Source organism: Chlorocebus sabaeus, chromosome 11 (assembly GCF_047675955.1).
Source record: "Chlorocebus sabaeus isolate Y175 chromosome 11, mChlSab1.0.hap1, whole genome shotgun sequence".
Taxonomy (NCBI): domain Eukaryota; kingdom Metazoa; phylum Chordata; class Mammalia; order Primates; family Cercopithecidae; genus Chlorocebus; species Chlorocebus sabaeus.
Genome location: NC_132914.1, coordinates 122,193,628 through 122,212,572, shown reverse-complemented (window position 1 = coordinate 122,212,572; position 18,945 = coordinate 122,193,628). Strand labels below are relative to the sequence as shown.

General features: G+C 47.6%; 1 protein-coding gene and 3 non-coding genes across 4 annotated transcripts; all 4 read left to right on the top strand.

The window, feature by feature from the left end:
• Window positions 1-972: 972 nt before the first annotated feature.
• On the top strand, window positions 973-1,045 carry TRNAF-GAA (transfer RNA phenylalanine (anticodon GAA)). Its single transcript has one exon. It is a non-coding gene; the product is annotated as a tRNA-Phe (tRNA).
• Window positions 1,046-1,482: 437 nt separating this feature from the next.
• Window positions 1,483-1,554, top strand: TRNAD-GUC (transfer RNA aspartic acid (anticodon GUC)). The gene has a single exon. It is a non-coding gene; the product is annotated as a tRNA-Asp (tRNA).
• Window positions 1,555-6,365: 4,811 nt separating this feature from the next.
• TRNAA-UGC (transfer RNA alanine (anticodon UGC)) lies at window positions 6,366-6,437 on the top strand. Its single transcript has one exon. It is a non-coding gene; the product is annotated as a tRNA-Ala (tRNA).
• Window positions 6,438-13,215: 6,778 nt separating this feature from the next.
• Window positions 13,216-16,090, top strand: UBC (ubiquitin C). Its single transcript, XM_008005182.3, has 2 exons — window positions 13,216-13,588; window positions 14,418-16,090. Exon 2 carries the CDS (start codon window positions 14,421-14,423, stop codon window positions 16,020-16,022), a length of 1,602 nt encoding a protein of 533 aa, XP_008003373.3. The 5' UTR covers window positions 13,216-13,588; window positions 14,418-14,420; the 3' UTR covers window positions 16,023-16,090.
• The last annotated feature ends 2,855 nt before the right edge of the window (window positions 16,091-18,945 follow it).

Here is an 18,945-nt window from a genome sequence, read left to right as displayed (position 1 = left end):
TATCAATAGATCACAATCAACAGGTAATGAATTTACAGAAGACGAAAAATGATTCATTAATAAAACTTACAGAAAAGGTTGGCCCTTAGAAGTATTTAAATAAACGGAAGTAAAACACAAGTTACTACTTTCAACCCATGATGTTGTGAAAGTTGTCAGAATCAAAATGAAGTCATGGATTTTAAGTAAATAAAGGCCGGGCGCGGTGGCTCACGCCTGTAATCCCAGCACTTTGGGAGGCCGAGTCGGGCAGATCACGAGGTCAGGAGATCGAGACCATCTTGGCTAACACGGTGAAACCCCGTCTCTACTAAAAATACAAAAAATTAGCCAGGCGTGGTGGCGGGCACCTGTAGTCCCAGCTACTCGGGAGGCTGAGGCAGGAGAATGGCGTGAACCTGGGAGGCGGAGCTTGCAGGGAGCTGCTTTCCGGCCGACGCGTCCTCCCGCAGGCCCTGGCGGGATCAACATTCCTGCCACGCCTCGCGCTGCTTGCGGAGTTGCGCCCAGGGGATGACCTTTTTCCTTTGCGCAGAGAAGGGGGCTTGAGAAACCCGAGCTCTGAGCCAGGTGGGATTCATTCATTCATGCATGCATGCATTCATTCATTCATGCAGTCAGTCAGTCAATCAGTCAACAAATATTTGTCAAGCCCCTACAACATGCTAGGTACTGTTCTAGGTACTGAGGGACAGAGCGGTGCTCGAGGTAGACGAGGTTCCTGCTCCTCTTGCGTTTGTCATGCTAGCTGGGGAGACAGACAAGGAAAATGATAACGTTAACAATAAATAGTAAGTCCTGGGCCTTGTCGGGAGATATGATCAGAGAAGGCTTCTCGGAGGTCGTGGCCTTGCCAGACGAGAAGGCCACCGCAAGCGGTCCCTATTGAACCTGCCTTCTCAGCGTCGGTGCCAAAGACCCGGGGCGGCAAAACGACCAGGAGGATAAAAGAATGATATAGCTACAACGGCTGCCGAAATAGCTCAGTTGGGAGAGCGTTAGACTGAAGATCTAAAGGTCCCTGGTTCGATCCCGGGTTTCGGCAGTTTCGCTTTTCCTTATGGGGGGGGGGGGGAAGGAGGTGCATAGACGGAGCCGATTCTTTACAATTAACTAAAGACTTTTACTTTCTATATTTAAGAAAGCCCCGAGCAGTGTCCACGAGGAGCTGGAGGGGAAGGGAACTCCCTCGCCACTCACCGTTTTGGTAAATCAAATAAGGTCAAGTTTTTCCCGTCTCCACCTCCTTCATGTCTCAAATGCACTTGCTGATGCCTGTTTGTTCATTTTTGCTTTCTGTTTTTTAATGTCTGCTTTCTGAACTCTGGTGGCAAAATCAAAGACTGAGCAGGAAACGATCGCCTTAAAATGGCATGAAGTCAAGTCGGACCTGTTGTTTTGTGGGAAATACCTTTGGAACCTGTTTAGGGAAAGCTCCATTTACTTTAAGAGAGTGACTTGAAAAGAGCCCCTTATGGGCGGTCCTCGTTAGTATAGTGGTGAGTATCCCCGCCTGTCACGCGGGAGACCGGGGTTCGATTCCCCGACGGGGAGGCTTGTAATGTTTTTACCATTCCTCTGTATTTTTCCTCACTCTTCCTAAGAATAATAAACCCTGCAGGTAAACGGGAATCTGGTCCTGTGGTTGTCTGTGGCCTTCCTGCGTGTCACACGGTTACGGAAAAGCAAGAAAAAGGCAGTGCTCGCATGAGGAAGTGTTCATCCATTTCTTTCTTTTTTTTTCTGAGATGGAGTCTCGCTCTGCCGCCAGGCTGGAGTGCAGTGGCGCAACCTCCTCCTCCTCTGTCTCCTGGGTTCTCCTTCCTCAGCCTCCCAAGTAGCTGGGATTACAGGCGCGCGCCACCAGACCCGGCTAATTTTTGTATATTTAGTAGAGATTCACCGTTTTGAAACAGGGGTTTCACGCCTGTAATCCCAGAATTTTGGGAGGCCGAGGTGGGCGGATCACCTGAGGTCGGGAGTTCGAGACCAGACCGACCCACACGGAGAAACCCCATCTCAACTAAAAATACAAAATTAGCTGGGCTTGGTGGCGCATGCCTATAATCCCAGCTACTCGGGAGGCTGAGGCAGGAGAATCGCTTGCACCTGGGAGGTGGAGGTTGCGGTGAGCCAAGATCACGCCATTGCACACCAGCCTGGGCAACAAGAACAAAACTCCGTCTCAAAAAAAAGGAAGAAGAATTGGCACCGGGGCACGGTGGCTCACGCCTGTAATCCCAGCACTTTGAAAGGCCAAGGCGGGTGGATCACCTGAGGTCGGGAGTTTGAGAACAGCCTGACCAACCCCGTCTCTACCAAAAAATACAAAATTAGCTGGATACAAAATTAGCTGGGCCTGGTGGCGCATGCCTGTAATCCTAGCTACTCGGGAGGATGAGGCAGGAGAATCGCCTGAACCTGGCAGGCAGAGGTTGCAGTGAGCCGAGATCGCGCCATTGCACTCCAGCCTGGGCAACAAGAGCGACGCTCCGCCTCAAAAAATAAAGAAGAATTAGAAGATGTAAATAGCATTCTAGGCAGAGCGAACAGCCAGTGCAAAGGCCCTGAGCTGGGAAGAAACAGTGAGGAGGCTGGTGTGGCAGGAAGAGGAGAGGGAGGAGGGAGGAGAGGGCAGCAGGAGGTGAAATCAGAGCGGCCCTCAGAGGACAGATTACATCGTACCTTGAAGGGATACAGAGGGCAGGAGGCATGGGTTTGATTCTGAGAGTTTCATGCAGAGAGAAATATTCAGGTTTGTTCTGAGCAGTGCCCTCTGGCAGCCAGATGGGTGGGCACAAGAGGAAGCAGGGGCACCTGCGGACTGAATAGAACCTGTGGGCTTGCTCCTCAACCATGTCCAAAATGATGCCCCCTATGGCGCCATCCTGCTCTTCTGCTGCCAGGGTCTCTCCCCCGTGGCTCCCACTTAGGCGGGGGGAATGAGGTCAGAGGATGGTTTGCACGGTGGTCCCCATTCCTCACCTCCCCACTGCCCTCTTGCTCTCCCCCATCTCCCCAAAACGGGTCAGCAAAGCACCACGCCGGGCTGAATAGAAGAGGCAACTGCCCTCCAGTAGAGTTCTATGATAATAACACGTTTATAACAGCCAGACCCACATTTCATAGTCCCTGCTTTCTATTTACTTACTTATTTATTTATTTGAGACGGAGTTTTGCTCTTGTTGCCCAGGCTGGAGTGCAGTAGTGCGACCTCAGCTTACTGCAACCTCCACCTCCTGTGTTCAAGCGATTCTCCTGCCTCAGTCTCCTGAGTAGCTGGGATTACAGGCACGCGCCACCATGCCCCGCTAAATTTTTGTGTTTTTAATAGAACAGGGTTTCCTCATGTTGGCCAGGCTGGTCTCGAACTTCTGACCTCAGGTGATCCACCCACCTCGGCCTCCCAAAGTGCAGGGATTACAGTTGTGAGCCACTGCGCCTGACCTTATTTATTTATTTAATTTTGAGACAGGGTCTTGCTCTGTCGCCCAGGCTGGAGGGCAGTGGCGCAATCTCAGCTCACTTTAGTCTTGACCTCCCAGACTCAAGAGATCCTCCTGCCTCAGCCTCCTGAGTGGGGGTGGGGTGGGGTGTCTTACTGTGTTTCCCTGGCAGGTCTTGAACGCCTGGGCTCCAGCAATCCTCCCACCTCGGCTTCCTAAAGGACTGGGATTACAGACCTGAGCCACTGCACCCGGCCCAGAGCCTGTGCTTTCTACCAGACACTATTATACATGTTTTATGTGTAACTCACTAAATTGTCACAACAACCAGATGAGGTAGGTACCTTCAAATCTCTATTTCACACATGAGGCCCAGAGGTTAGGTGATGCAATCACAGCTGATGTATCCAGCACTTCCTTCCCCAAGTCTACTAACTTTTCTGACAATTCTGCATGGCCTTTGGCGAGGAAGAGTCGCAGGTGCCAGCAACGGTCAGGGAACTATGGAGAACGAGGTGGCAGGACATTTTTGACGTAAGTTTTCTGTATCACAGTAAGTGTCTATTTCCAGCCAAGAAATATCAAGGCTGATGGAAAAAGGTGTAGCCTTCAGTTTCCTGCCCTCTCCTAGCTTCTCACCCACTCTTTCCCCAAGGAACGGCTTTGTGATGACCTGAAGGACACTAAATATTGTGGCTTCTCTCCCCTGGTGTGCTTAAGAAACTCTCTGGAAGAGAGAGATGCAAATTCACAGTTAAAGAATGGATCTTAGGGCCCGGCACGGTGGCTCACTCCTGTAATCCCAGGATTTTGGGAGGTGGGGGGCGGGGGGGCGGGGGGTGGGGGGCGGGCGGGGGGCACGGGTCACGAGCTCAGGAGTTCAAGACCAGCCTGACCAACATGGTGAAACCCCGTCTCTACTAAAAAATGCAAAAATTAACTGGGCATAGTGGTGCACTCCTGTAATCCCAGCTACTCAGGAGCCTGAGGCAGGAGAATTGCTTGAACCCGGGAGGCGGTGGCTGGCTTCAGTGAGCCAAGATTCTGCCACTGCACTCCAGCCTGAGTGACAGACTTAGTCTCAAAAAAAAAAAAACAAAAAAAGAATGTCTCTTTTCAGTGGGCAATTGTAAAGAGACTCCTTCCTCCGAGCCGAAGCCCTCGTTCCGGGAAGTGGATCTGTTTCTTTTCAGTTTACTCATTTTTATATTCAGAACGGTCTGTCTCCCAGGCTGGAGTGCCGTGGGGTGACCTTGACTTACTGCAACCACTGCTTCCTGGGCTCCAAAAATCCTCTCGCCTTAACCTCCCGAGTAGCTGGGACAACAAGCGCTCGCCACCACATCTGGCTAATTTTTTGTATTTTTGGTAGAGACGGGGTTCGCGCCATGTTGGCCAGGTTGGTCTCAAACTCCTGACCTCAAGTGATCCGCCAACCTCAACCTCTCAAAATGCTGGGATTACAGGCATGAGCCATAATAGTGGGTTTACAGGCATGGCCATAATAGTTCTTTTGGGAGGAAAAAAAAATCTTCCAGCTGATATGCAAACCTCAAAGTCACTGAAGGTTGGTATGGTTTTAAAGGATGAGAAATCAGAGGTTTCTGGGTGAAGGTACAATCAAGCCAATGTCCTTATTTATTGGAAAGAAACTCAATTTTCCTTCTCTTCTCTTCTCTTTTGTCTGTGAAGAGGAACATTTAAGAACAGGTCAGTTTTCATTTGTTCCTTGGTTCCGGTATCTGCTAGAATTGTATTTGCAAGGTTATGAAGAGCTGACCTACTTGGGAAACATAAAACAATTTTGTTGTTGTTGTGGTTTTGCTAAACTCTAACACTCAGTTAAACACACAAAAGTTTAATTTAGAAAATAACCCTGGCTGGGCGCAGTGGCTCACGCCCGTAATCCCAGCACTTTGGGAGGCCGAGGCAAGTGGATCACCTGAGGTCAGGAGTTCAAGACCAGCCTGGCTAACATGCAGAAACCCCCATCTCTACGAAAAACACAGAAATTAGCAGGTGTGGTGGTGCACACCTGTAGTCCCAGCTACTCGGGAGGCCAAGGCACGAGAATCGCTTGGACCCACAAGGTGGAGGTTGCAGTGAGTCGAGATCAGGCCACTGCACTCCAGCCTGGGCGACAGAGCGAAACTCTGTCTCAAAACAAACCAACCAACCAAAAACTAAAAGCCTCTTGCACTCCCATGTGTATTACAGCTTTATTCACAAGTGCCTGGATGTGGAATCCACACAAGTGTCCGTCAACAGACACATGGATAGAGAAAATGTGGTGTACATACACAATAGAATACCATTCGACCTTAAAAAAATACAAAACAAAATGAAATCCTGGCATTTTTCCTCTACAAAACAAAAACAAAAACATGGTTAAGTTTGGGGGATGTTACATAAAGTGAAATAAGCCAACCACAGAAAGATAAACACTGCATGATCTCACTCATAAGCTGAAGCTGAAATAGTTGCTCTCACAAATAGAGAGTAGAATAGTGATTACCACAGGTGGTGAAGGTGGGGAAGGTGGGAATACCCAAAGGTGGGTTACTGGATACAAAAGTACAGCTAAATAGGAGAATAAGTTCCAGTGTCCCTATAGGGTGAATACAACAACTTATTGTATGTTTTCAAATAGCTGGAAGCATGGATTTTTAATGTCTCCCAACACAAAGAAATGATACATGTTTGAAGGGATGGATGTGGTCATTGTCCTGACTTGAACATTACAAATTATGTACATAGATCACAACATCACACCACACTTCATAAATGTGCACAATCGTTATGTGTCAATTAAAACAGTAATAAAAGCCAAAAATAAAAATGAAACACGTGGAAACAGGAAAAACGCCTTTAAGTACAGAGTATAGCAAGGACTTTCAAAAGAAAGCATAAGAAAGGGAGGGGGATGTAGCTCAGTGGTAGAGCGCATGCTTTGCATGCATGAGGCCCCGGGTTCGATCCCCGGCATCTCCATTACGGTTTTGCTGATCTATTCATTTTAGTCCATAGCTCCTTATCATTAAACTGCCATGGATGTGATCATTATATGTATTATGATTCCAGTCACTACTTGGAGCTCAGATTTTCACACCAGGCGTGATCTTCCCATTCTGAAATCTCATGTTTCAAATGCACATGAGTTAGAAGAGGCTGATGGGAGTAATCAGCAGAAAAGTGTTAAGGCAAAACCTGACTCGATGATTGAAACCACAGCAAACGTGAGCAGGAAGATCATCTGGGGAGTGTACACCACATCTCGTGCCACTGTGATTGCACTGCACTGGTCTCGAGGGCTGTTGACGCATTCCTGGCCATCGCGGGGGCAAGTGTGTAAGTTGCTGGAAGGTCTGGGCCCCCCTGTTTGCCATCTCACTCCTCCTCTGCACTGCCACTAACCACCTCATTTGCATGGGAGGAACCCAAAGGCAAACTCGCATCCCACCAGGGCTTTGCTCTCTGCTTCCTCAGCAACAAATCTCCATGGCTGTAATGCACATGCAATTTACATTTATATTTATACACTGTGTTCCGGGGTGAGGAGACCCGCAAACCTACCCCAAAGGTCAAGGGAGCTAAGAGGCCAAAGAAAGGGGCTGACAAACCCAGTTTCTCAGGAAAAAACATTTATTAGGGACTTACCAACAGAAGCCATAGTCTCAGGGTGGCCATCAGAGGATGTAAATTTCACTGTGCCATAACCCCCAACCCAGGGCTTCTATACCATAGGGAAGGAATATTTAGGACAATTGAAGTCGACCCCTCAAGCAAAGGGAAGAATGTTATATGAATCTGCATAAGGGCAGGATTTATGATCTAGGTTGTTCTGATCTAAGGGCAGAATTTATGGTAACAGTAAAGTAGAAATCTTAGAGGCCTTCCTGGAAGAGGCATTAATCAGAAGTTATCTTGGCAGATTAGCATCCAAGATGGAGTTGCTTTCACCTCCACTGTGTTTCTGTATCTTACCATTGAAAGCAAAAGATAGTGGCTCAGGCCTGTAATCCCAGCACTTTGGGAGGCATGAGGCAGGAGTATTGCTTGAGCCCAGGAGTTTGAAAGCAGCCTGGGCAACAAAGGGAGATCTGTCTCAATAAAGAAAAGAAAAGGAAAGAAACAAAGAAAGAAGGAAAGAAAGAAAAAAAGAAAGATTTACTTGCGTGCATGATCTTTAGGCAAAAATAAATACATAAATAATATTTTTAAAATTTAACCAGGTCCCATCTCTCTAAATAATAATAAGAATGAAAGAAGGGATTCTGCTGCATTCTGTGGTACAGTTCTTTGCAATTATAATGAATTCCTCACCTGTCAGCCCCTTTCTTTCGTTTGACTTGACTTCATGTTTTAAATGGTAAAAGTGTCTAATCTTAGATCTAGAGCTCTCATTTTTGAGATGAGGAAACTGAAACTTGTGAACTGACTCACCAGTTAGGTGGTGACGCATTGGTGACAGCTTGTTTCTAATGAGCTTCAGGAAAGGTTATTTCTCCCTGAAAGTCAACAAGGTTTTAAGGGAAAAAACGTTGAAGATCATTTCTGAAGTCATCAGGACTAACACAAAACTTACATCTTCTGTAACTGCCCAAAGGTTTCTCCTTGCCTGCTGCCTAGACAGAGCCCATTTATTAAGACAGAGAAATTGTGATCCACCCACCTCAGCCTCCCAAAGTGCTGGGATTACAGGCGTGAGCCACCTTGCCCTGGCATAATAGAGAACGTTTAATTCACACACAGCTGGCAGTGTGGGAGACGGGAGTTTTACTATTACTCAAATTAGTCTCCCTGAAAACTCAGGGATTGGAGTTTTGAAGGATAATTTGGTGGGTAGGGAGGTCGGGAAATTGGGAGTACTGATTGGTTGGGTTGGAGATGAAATCACAGAGTCAAAGCTGTCCCTTTGCCCTGAGTCAGTTCCTAGGTGGGGGCCACAAGACCAGATGAGCCAGTTTATCAATCTGGGCGGTGTCAGTTGGCCCAATGAGTGCAGAGTATGCAAAATATCTTAAGCACTGGTCTTAGGTTTTACAATAGTGATGTTTTATCCTCAGGAGCAATTTGGGCATGGACAGAATCTTGCAGTCTCCAGCTGCATGACTCCTAAACCATAATTTCTAATCTTCTGACCAATTTGTTGGTCCTGCAAAGCAGTCTCGTGCCCAGGCAGGAAGGGGGCTTGTTTTGGAAAAAGGCTGTTATCACCTTTGTTTCAAAATTAAACTATAAACTAAGTTCCTCCAAAGTCAGTTCAGCCTACACCTAGGGATGAACAAAGACAGTGGAGGTTAGGTGCAAGATGGCGTCAATAAGGTCAGATCTCTTTCATTGTAATAATTTTCTGTTATGACTTTGGTAAAGTCAGTTTCACTGCTGTTTTGTTTCTTCTTTTGTTTGTTTATTTATTTATTTTTCTTGAGACAGGGTCTGTTTCTGTTGCCCAGGCTGGAGTACTGTAGTGCAGTCACAGCTCACTGCAGCCTCAAACTCCTAGGCTCAAGCGATGCTCCCACATCATCCTCCCGAGCAGCTGGAACTACAGGCATGCACCACCGCCTGGCTAATTTTTGTTTGTTTTGGTAGAGACAGGGTTTCACCATGTAGCTCAGGCTGGTCTTTAACTCCTGGGCTGAAATGACCCTCTCACGCTGGCCTTCCAAAATGCTGGGATTACACATGTAAACCATGCCTGGCTATTTTTTTCAATTTTTTTAATTTTTATTTTTTATTTCTTACTATGACCCCCACTTATATGACATTACTTTGTACCTTGTAATTAAATATTTCAGCCAGGCACATTGGCTCACATCTGTATTCCCAGCCCTGTGGGAGGCCAGGGCAGGAGGATCACTTGAGCCCAGGAGTTCAAGACCAGCCTGGGCAACATGGTGAAATCCCTGTCTCTTATTTTATTTTTTGGAGACGGAGTCTCACTCTGTCACCCAGGCTGGAGTGCAGTGGCACACGATCTTGACTCACTGCAACCTCTGCCTCTAGGGCTCAAGTGATTCTCCTGCCTCAGCCTCTAGAGTAGCTGGGACTACAGGCGTGAGCTACCGCGCCTGATAATGTTTGTATTTTTAGTAGAGATGGAGTTTCAGCACGTTGGCCAGGTTGGTCTCCAACTCCTGACCTCAGGTATCCACCTATCTCAGCCTCCCAAAGTGCAAAACCCTCCTCTCTACAAAAAAAAACACAAAAATTAGGTGTGGTGGCACATACCCGTAGTCCTACCTACCCAGGAGGCTGAGGTGGGAGGATCACCTGAGCCTGAATGTCCAGGCTGCAGAGTGAGCCGTGATCATACCACTGCATGACAGAGCGAGATACTGTTTCAAAAAACAAAGAAACAAAGCCAAATATTTCTGCTAGTGCATGACAAGGAAAAAAAATACCTCAAGTTGTTGTTATTGTTAAAGGCTAGTGTTAGGAACTGGAGCTTCCTAGAAATACTCTTTGAAAAAAGTGCTTTTTCAACTATTAAATTTTATTTTACACTTAAAGCTTATTATATGAGGTCACATGAGTAGTAAAATTCATAGAGACACAAAGTAGAATGGTGGATGCCAGGGGCTGGTGGGAGGAGAAATGGGGAGTTAGTTTTTCATGGGGACAGAGTTTGTTTTGCAAGATGAAAAGAGTTCCAGAAACGGATGGTGGTGATGGCTGATGCACAACACTGAATGTACTTCATGTTACAAAAAATGTACACTTAAGAATGGTAAATTTTATGTGTATTTTACAATTTTAAGACAAAACCAAACAACGACAAAAACAAAGCCCAAATAGGTTAAATAACTTCCTAATGTTCCTAAACTAGGCAAATTTAGAGACTAGCTCTTAAGTCCGGTTTTGCCTGCTGAGATGAATGGCTTATTTTTAAGCTGGAGCAGTTTGTGTTCCACCACACAGTTATACAACACAAGTAGAAACAGGAAGAACATATTCCCTAAGGTTTTTTTTTTCTTCCTGTTTGCCAGGCCTTAACCTGCAGGTGTCCTTGACAACCTTTTCTGGTTATATAAGCGATGACAAAGCAAGGCAAACCCTTCCCACCACCTCTCTGACTCCACCCTTTTTCTTGGGGGAAACAAGTTTGTTGACCCTCACTCATGCTCTCAGACAGTTTCATGGGGCTGGATTAAATCACGTACAAGGTGGTGACTTTCAGAAGGGGGAACTGAATCCTTATGGGGCGGGGAGAAAGGAAGGCGGAAGAGCAGGCACTGATCCACCCCCGCACCGCCCAGCTGCAGCCCAGCACCCGGGCCCTTTGTGAGCTCAGCCCATCACATGCTCCCTTCCGCCTGCCAATCCCGCCCTGTTGCTGGGCCTCTGTCCCTTCTCCATTGGTGCCAGCTCTGAAGCAATCTTTTCTAGGGCGCCTGCAAAGGACGGATCTGGGGGTGGAACGAACTGAAAACGGATCCAGTGACTCATCCCGATTCTCGCACATTCTAGCACATCGCATTCTAGGTCAGCAGGGTTTAGGTTTTAAGAGCGTGAGTTGATACCTGACTCCTGAGTCCAAGTGGGACATTTAGACTTTGGAAACCCTTTCGGAAAATAGAAAAGCCGTGGTTGCAACAACAAAAATTCTTTGTAGGACACGGTTTCTCAATTTCAGCACTATTAACATTTTGGGTCGGATTAATTATTGTGGGGGACTGTCCCTCATAGAATGTTCAGCGGCATCCCTGGTGTCTACCAAGAGTGCTAGTATTAGTAGTATCACCCCCTAACCTCCCCTGAGTTGTGACAACCAAGAATATCTCCAGATATTGCCAAATGTCCCCCTGAAGGGCAAATCACTCCTTGTTGAGAACCATTGTTCTAGAGAAGCATCAGACACCTGTGTTTTGGAAGGCCATTTTCTTTTCCTTTCTCTGTCACCTCAGTGACCTTGGAGAAAGGTTTATTTCTGTTTGCTCCAATAACCATTTAAGTTAGGGAATGCTGGGGTGTTTTCAATAATTTTTTTCTGCTAGAGACAACATTGGTTTCTCTGTAGCTAACCTTTGGCCCATTACCCACCCTACCCTTATCCCCTCTTCTTCCTTTTTCCTCCTTCTGTCCTCCTCTCCCTCCCATCCCTCTGCAGTCAGGGCTGTTTTTTCTCTGTACCTTTTGGACTCTGAAAAAAGCTATGTCACAAAGCTGGTGACTCAGCCTTTAAACAACATGAATCACAAGGCTTGCAGCAGAGTAACAGCCAAAAGCAACCAGGGCGTGGTTGAAAGCCAGGCCTCGTCACCTCACAAAGAATCTCATCTTTTTATTCCTTTCAAAACTCCTTCCCGAAATCTAGGGGAAAAACAAAAAACAAAAACTTTGCAGAAATGTGTATTGGAACTCACTGGAGTTTCCTGCCAATCCTGGAAGATGACACTTATTATTCCTTTTAATTTCCCACTAACACATGAATTCATTCTCTTAAAATTGTTAAAAATTAGAGATGTCAAAGTCTGTTTTGAACATTGCACAGATCTTGGATTTTCATAAATGCACACAAACATGGGTTACCATAGAGAATACGTAGCAGGTTCATTTTGCTTTGATGCATATTTTAAGTGTGCCGTTTAAATAATGTAATGTTCATAACTTAAAACAAGAATGTAGTCTTTTCCTAATGGCAAAATATTTTTCAGTTGCTAGCCTCTTTTTCTCTCTTTTTGAAGCTTTCAAGGGTAGAAATCAAAATAGTCTCCCTACCTCCAATACATTTGTAGAAACAGGGACTATTTCTAGAAGACTCCAGAAGGAACAGTGACTGGGAAACTGAAGGCATGAGGGAGACTTTTCACTGTACACTTTTAAAAGACACATTTAAAAAATCTCACCATGTTCGTATATGTTAAAACATTTTAAAAATATACTGAAAAAATGACACATAAGGATCACAAAATAGGTTGTGGTAAAAATTTAAAAACCTGGCTGGTGATTCTTCTCTCCCCACTTCTTTTATCAAAATAGAATTGCCTTGTAGAATTACATTTCATATTTGACACCCTACCCTGCCCTGAAATAGGGCTGGGATTCTATTCCTGTCTTTTAAAACCTCCGGTTTAAATGGGTCCGATTATTGAATGGATCCTGATTACAATAATCGTACCCATTGAAACCAGAGAAATTTCCAGGCCTCCCTGTTGGAACCAAGTAGGACCTTTCCATACCCGGCCCTCAGAATGTACAGGAAGGTGAAAGAACAGTCTAGAAGAATGTCGTTCCCTCAGCCTTGGGTTCCAGCTAAAAAAAAAAAATTTGTGGGGTTTCCGCCTCTCTTTTCCAAATTTAAACTGGACACCAGCTCCTCTGCAGTGTCTCCCCTCGAAAGTTCTCGAGCGTTCCCCAGCTTTAGGGCCGCGCCTGGCCTGAGATCTGCTGAATCACTGTCCTTGTCCCGCGGCCCGCAGTGGGGGAGGGGCGCGGCACCTGGGAGCCCCCGCGACCGGGCTGGGAAGCTCAGGAAGACTGAGGGGGGCTGAGCAAAGGAAGCCCCGTCATTATCTCAAATGTGACCCAAAAATAAAGACCCGTCCGTCTCGCGGGGTGGGCCAGGGCGGGTCGCGAGGGAGGGGAGGGAGACCCCGACTCTGCGGGAGGCGCTCGGTCCGCGCCCCACGTCCGCCGAACTCGGGGTTCTCGACCCGAGGGGACCGCGGGGGCTGAGGGGAGGGGCCGCGGGGCCGGGGCTGAGGAACGGGGGCCGCCCACCCGCTCCTGGCGCCGCGGACTCCGCGCCGGGTTTTGGCGCCTCCCGCGGACGCCCCCCTCCTCTCGGCGAGCGCCTCCACGTCATGGCCGCAGGGCGCAGCGAGCGCCCTGATTCTTCCGCTTGGACGCTCAGGACGGCGGCCCGCTGCCCACCAGACTGGGTCCCAGAACCCCAGTCTCAGCAGGAGGACATTTTGGGACGGGACTTCGGTGACTCTAGGGCACTGGTTTTCTTTCCAGAGACCGGAACGGGCGAGCAAAAGTAGTCCCTTCTCGGCGATTCTGCGGAGGGATTTTCTTGAGGCGGTGAACGCCGATGACTATATAAGGACGCGCCGGGTGTGGCGCAGCCAGTTCCGTCGTAGCCGGGAGTGGGATCGCAGTTCTTGTTTGTGTGTCGGTGTCATCGCCACTTGGTGAGCAGAGGGCTGCTGGGCCGGCCAGGGCTTTCGTGGCCGCTGGGCCGCTCGGTGGGATGGAGGGGGGTCGACGCCGCGGGTCGAGAGACCGCGGAGGGCTGTAGTCCGGGTCCGCGAGGAAGGTGCCCCTGAGCAGCGGTGGGAGGGGAGCGCAGCAAAATGGCGGCTGTTCCCGAGTCTTGAATGGAAGACTCTTGTGAGGCGGGCTGTGAGGTTGTTGAAACAAGGTGGGGGGCATGGTTTGCGGCAAGAACCCAAGGCCTCGAGGTTTTCGCTAATGCGGGAACGCTCTTATTCTGGTGAGGTGGGCTGGGGCACCATTTGGGGACCTTGATGTGAAAGTCTGTCACTGACCGGAGAACTCGCTTTGTCGTCTTTTGCGGGGGCGGCAGTTAATGGCGGTGCCACTTGGCAGTGCACCCGTAGCTTGAGCGCGCGCGCCCTCGCAGTGTCGTGACGTCATCCGTTCTGTTGGCTCATAATGTAGGGTGGGGCCACCTGCCGGTAGGTGTGCAGTAGGCTTTTCTTCGTCGCAGGACGCAGGGTTGGGGCCTAGGGTAGGCCTTCCTGAGTCGACAGGGGCCTGATCTCTGGTGAGGGGAGGAATAAGTGAGGCGTCAGTTTCTTTGGTCAGTTCTATGTACCTATTTTCTTAAGTAGCTGAAGTCTGGGTTTTAAACTATGCATTCGGGGTTGGCGAGTGTATTTTGTGAAATTTCTTAGGTACCTTTTAAATTGTAACCATTTGGGTGAATATAACATAGTTTTATTAGGAAGATTAGTACGTTGTCTGCTAAATCCTGGTGGTTTTTGGCTCTTTTGTTAGACAATGCAGATCTTCGTGAAGACTCTGACTGGCAAGACCATCACCCTTGAGGTTGAGCCCAGTGACACCATCGAAAATGTCAAGGCAAAGATCCAGGACAAGGAAGGCATTCCTCCCGACCAGCAGAGGCTGATCTTTGCCGGAAAGCAGCTGGAAGATGGGCGCACCCTGTCTGACTACAACATCCAGAAAGAGTCCACCCTGCACTTGGTGCTCCGCCTCAGAGGTGGGATGCAGATCTTCGTGAAGACCCTGACTGGCAAGACCATCACCCTCGAGGTGGAGCCCAGTGACACCATCGAGAACGTCAAAGCAAAGATCCAGGATAAGGAAGGCATTCCTCCTGACCAGCAGAGGTTGATCTTCGCTGGAAAGCAGCTGGAAGATGGGCGCACCCTGTCTGACTACAACATCCAGAAAGAGTCCACCCTGCACCTGGTGCTCCGCCTCAGAGGTGGGATGCAGATCTTCGTGAAGACCCTGACTGGCAAGACCATCACCCTCGAGGTGGAGCCCAGTGACACCATCGAGAATGTCAAGGCAAAGATCCAGGATAAGGAAGGCATCCCTCCTGACCAACAGAGGTTGATCTTTGCTGGAAAACAGCTGGAAGACGGGCGCACCCTGTCTGACTACAACATCCAGAAAGAGTCCACCCTGCACCTGGTGCTCCGCCTCAGAGGTGGGATGCAGATCTTCGTGAAGACCCTGACTGGCAAGACCATCACCCTGGAGGTCGAGCCCAGTGACACCATCGAAAATGTCAAGGCAAAGATCCAGGATAAGGAAGGCATCCCTCCTGACCAACAGAGGTTGATCTTTGCTGGGAAACAGCTGGAAGATGGGCGCACCCTGTCTGACTACAACATCCAGAAAGAGTCCACCCTGCACCTGGTGCTCCGTCTGAGAGGTGGGATGCAGATCTTCGTGAAGACCCTGACTGGCAAGACAATCACCCTGGAGGTCGAGCCCAGTGACACCATCGAAAATGTCAAGGCAAAGATCCAGGACAAGGAAGGCATCCCTCCTGACCAGCAGAGGTTGATCTTCGCTGGAAAGCAGCTGGAAGATGGGCGCACCCTGTCTGACTACAACATCCAGAAAGAGTCCACCCTCCACCTGGTGCTCCGCCTCAGAGGTGGGATGCAGATCTTCGTGAAGACCCTGACTGGCAAGACCATCACCCTCGAGGTGGAGCCCAGTGACACCATCGAAAATGTCAAGGCAAAGATCCAGGATAAGGAAGGCATCCCTCCTGACCAACAGAGGTTGATCTTTGCTGGAAAACAGCTGGAAGATGGGCGCACCCTGTCTGACTACAACATCCAGAAAGAGTCCACCCTGCACCTGGTGCTCCGCCTCAGAGGTGGGATGCAGATCTTCGTGAAGACCCTGACTGGCAAGACCATCACCCTCGAGGTGGAGCCCAGCGACACCATTGAGAATGTCAAGGCAAAGATCCAGGACAAGGAAGGCATCCCTCCTGACCAGCAGAGGTTGATCTTTGCTGGGAAACAGCTGGAAGATGGACGCACCCTGTCTGACTACAACATCCAGAAAGAGTCCACTCTGCACTTGGTCCTGCGCTTGAGGGGGGGTGCCTAAGTTTCCCCTTTTAAGGTTTCAACAAATTTCATTGCACTTTTCTTTCAATAAAGTTGTTGCATTCCCAACTGGTGTGGTTTTTTAAAAGTTAAGGTTATTTTGCATTAGACTGGGTGAAGGGGATCAAGGTTTTCAGTCTACAAATGTTGCTGTGGTAACAGTGAAATGTCAGTGAAGGGGTTGAACTTAATATAGTATGAACTGTGGAAGGTGGGTGCAAATAAAAGCCAGCTTCAAGACCAGCTTGGCCAACGTGGTGAAACCCTATGTCTACTGAAAATACAAAAAGGCAGGTGTGAGTGCCTGTGATTTCAGCTGCATGGGAGGGTAAGGCAGGAGAATCCCTTGAACCAATGAAGCGGAGGTTGCAGTGATCTGAGTGCCACTGTACTCCCGCTGGGGGAACAGCAAGACAAGATGTTGGGAGATGGAAGTATTTTACATACGTAGATTTAACTCCAAGTTTACTGGTTTGTGGGTGATGTGTGAGGTAAGAGAATGGGAGAATTACCGTAACACCAGGAAGGAGGAAGGAATTTTAAAAGGTGGGAGGGTAACTATGAAAGGATGCTTTAAGTACATAGGTCTGTATAAATGTACATTCAGCTGCGTAGACAATCATGGGATCAAATTTTAAGAGGATGTGGCAGGTAAAGCATTAAAAGGCATAGCCACCAAGGTGTAGAAAAGGAATTAGTGGTTAGAGAATGAGCTATTCCTTGAAACAATTCTTGCTGATAAAATGTCACATTTTTTGTGACTACAGATGGAGGATTGGCACATAACCAGTGGGGGAAACAATTGACCTTTGGATTTGTCCCAAGTGTATAGTAGCATTTGCCCAATTGAATGGTCCTGGTAAGGTGTTGACTAGAACCAAAGGCAGAAGTTCAGGGAAACTGGTTTAATACAAGGGGTGGACACCAGGCAGTCATCCAGAGGCCCTTTAAAGGTCTTGGAAGGTTTTTCCCAAGGAGAATCACTCCTTCCCCTCCCCCCTAAAGTTTTAGGGGATTCATGAACAACCTCTGCTGTAGAAGAACCTCAACGTTGTTTGCAGCAATTGTAAAGCAGCTAAGGGTGGCTTAAACCAGTTTTAGCTTTAGGGTTAGGGTTACTGGACTAAAATTTGAGAAATTTGTAAATCTTAAGGAAATCCTTTGTGAATTTTCATTATGAGTGCATCTAATGTATAATAATTTCAATGACCCTCCCATGCAAGTGAGTACATGAATCAGGAAACATTACAAGAACCCAACAAATTCAACCACTACTAGGCAGGCGATCACTTCCAGTTAGTATGCAAATTTCTGTGTAATTTTAGTGCCCATTAAAACCTGGGTGACCTTAGTATAAGGAAAAAATACCTTGAATGGTGTCTTAAAGATGTACACTTGGTGTCAGGCATTACAACGTTGATAAATCAGTGTCAAGTGCTTTTTGAAAACCTAAAAGCTGCATTAAGTCAAATGCGAGAAAGGCCGTGGCTGCTAAAGCCGTTGAAGATGTGGGATGTGGGAACTGGGTCATATTGGTGTTACAGCATTGTGCAGAGCCGGCAGGATCTTGGCATGAGCGAACATGAGTCTGTTTTAAGCTGTGTGAGTGTTGTAGAGGTGAGGATGCTCACTTGAAAAATCACTGAAGAACATTTGGCCCCTTGAACTAAAGTGCTTCTATCAAGTTCAATTACAAGCATAGGTACCAGAAAAGTTTTGAAAAGCAGTATAGAGCAACATAAGCACATTCATAAAATTAGTGATGTAGAAAGTGAAATTTCCATGTATTGTCACTCCCAGAGGGAAAAAAAAAAACACATTTATTTGTCCTTTTTAAAAATAGGGGATTTCAGGCTGGGTGCGGTGGCTCACGCCTGTAAGCCACTTTGGGAGGTCAAGGCGGGCTGATCACCTGAGGTCAGGAGTTCGAGACCGTGCTGGCCAACAAGGCAAAACCCCATCTCTACTAAATATACAAAATATACAAAAAATAGCTGAGTGTGTTGGCAGGTAGGTGCCTGTAATCCCAGCTACTCGGGAGGCTGAGGCAGGAGAATCGCTTGAACCCACGGTGTGGAGGTTGCAGTGAGCTGACATTGTGTCACTGCATTCCAACCTGGGCAACAGAGCCAGACTCAGTCTCAAAAAAAAAAAAAAAAAAAAAAAAAAAAAAAGGGATTTCACTGTTGCCTAGGTTAGTCTCAAACTGCCACCTCAAGTGATTCTCCTGCCTCTGCCTCCCAAAATGCTGAGATTACAGGTGTGAGGGACCATGCCAGGTCTTTAATTACTATTTGTAATTAAATACATACACATTTTGTGTGTTTGAGTGCAGGTTTATAAAGTCAAAGGTGATAATAACCCATTTAAATTCCCTACTCAATTTTACTTTCCAGGGATACTTTTCTTTTTTTGAGACAGAGTCTCGCTCTGTCGTCCAGGCTGCAGTGCAGTGGCGCGATCTCGGCTCACTGCAAGCTCCGCCTCCCGGGTTCACGCCATTCTCCTACCTCAGCCTCCCAAGTAGCTGGGACTACAGGTGCCCGCCACCAGGCCCGGCTAATTTTTTCTGTTTTTAGTAGAGATGGGGTTTCACCGTGTTAGCCAGGATGGTCTCGAGCTCCTGACCTTGTGATCCACCCGCCTCGGCCTCCCAAAGTGCTGGGATTACAGGCATGAGCCACCATGCCCAGCCAGCACTTATTTTTGTAATTATTCATGATTACTGTATTACTGTCCTGTGATATTTCTCAATTTTTAAATTTTTCAAAAAAATCCTTAATGTGCATATTTTTGAATCATTAATATGACTTTTTGAGGTGATGTCTTCATGTGTTTCAACTACTTAAAAACTTTTAAACAGTATATAACAAAAAATCTTCCAGGCTGCTCACTGCTCACACCTGTAATCCTGTAATCGTAGC

Excerpts from the sequence above, each read along its gene's own strand:
- UBC (XM_008005182.3), top strand. The coding sequence starts at position 14,421 with ATGCAGATCTTCGTGAAGACTCTGACTGGCAAGACCATCACCCTTGAG.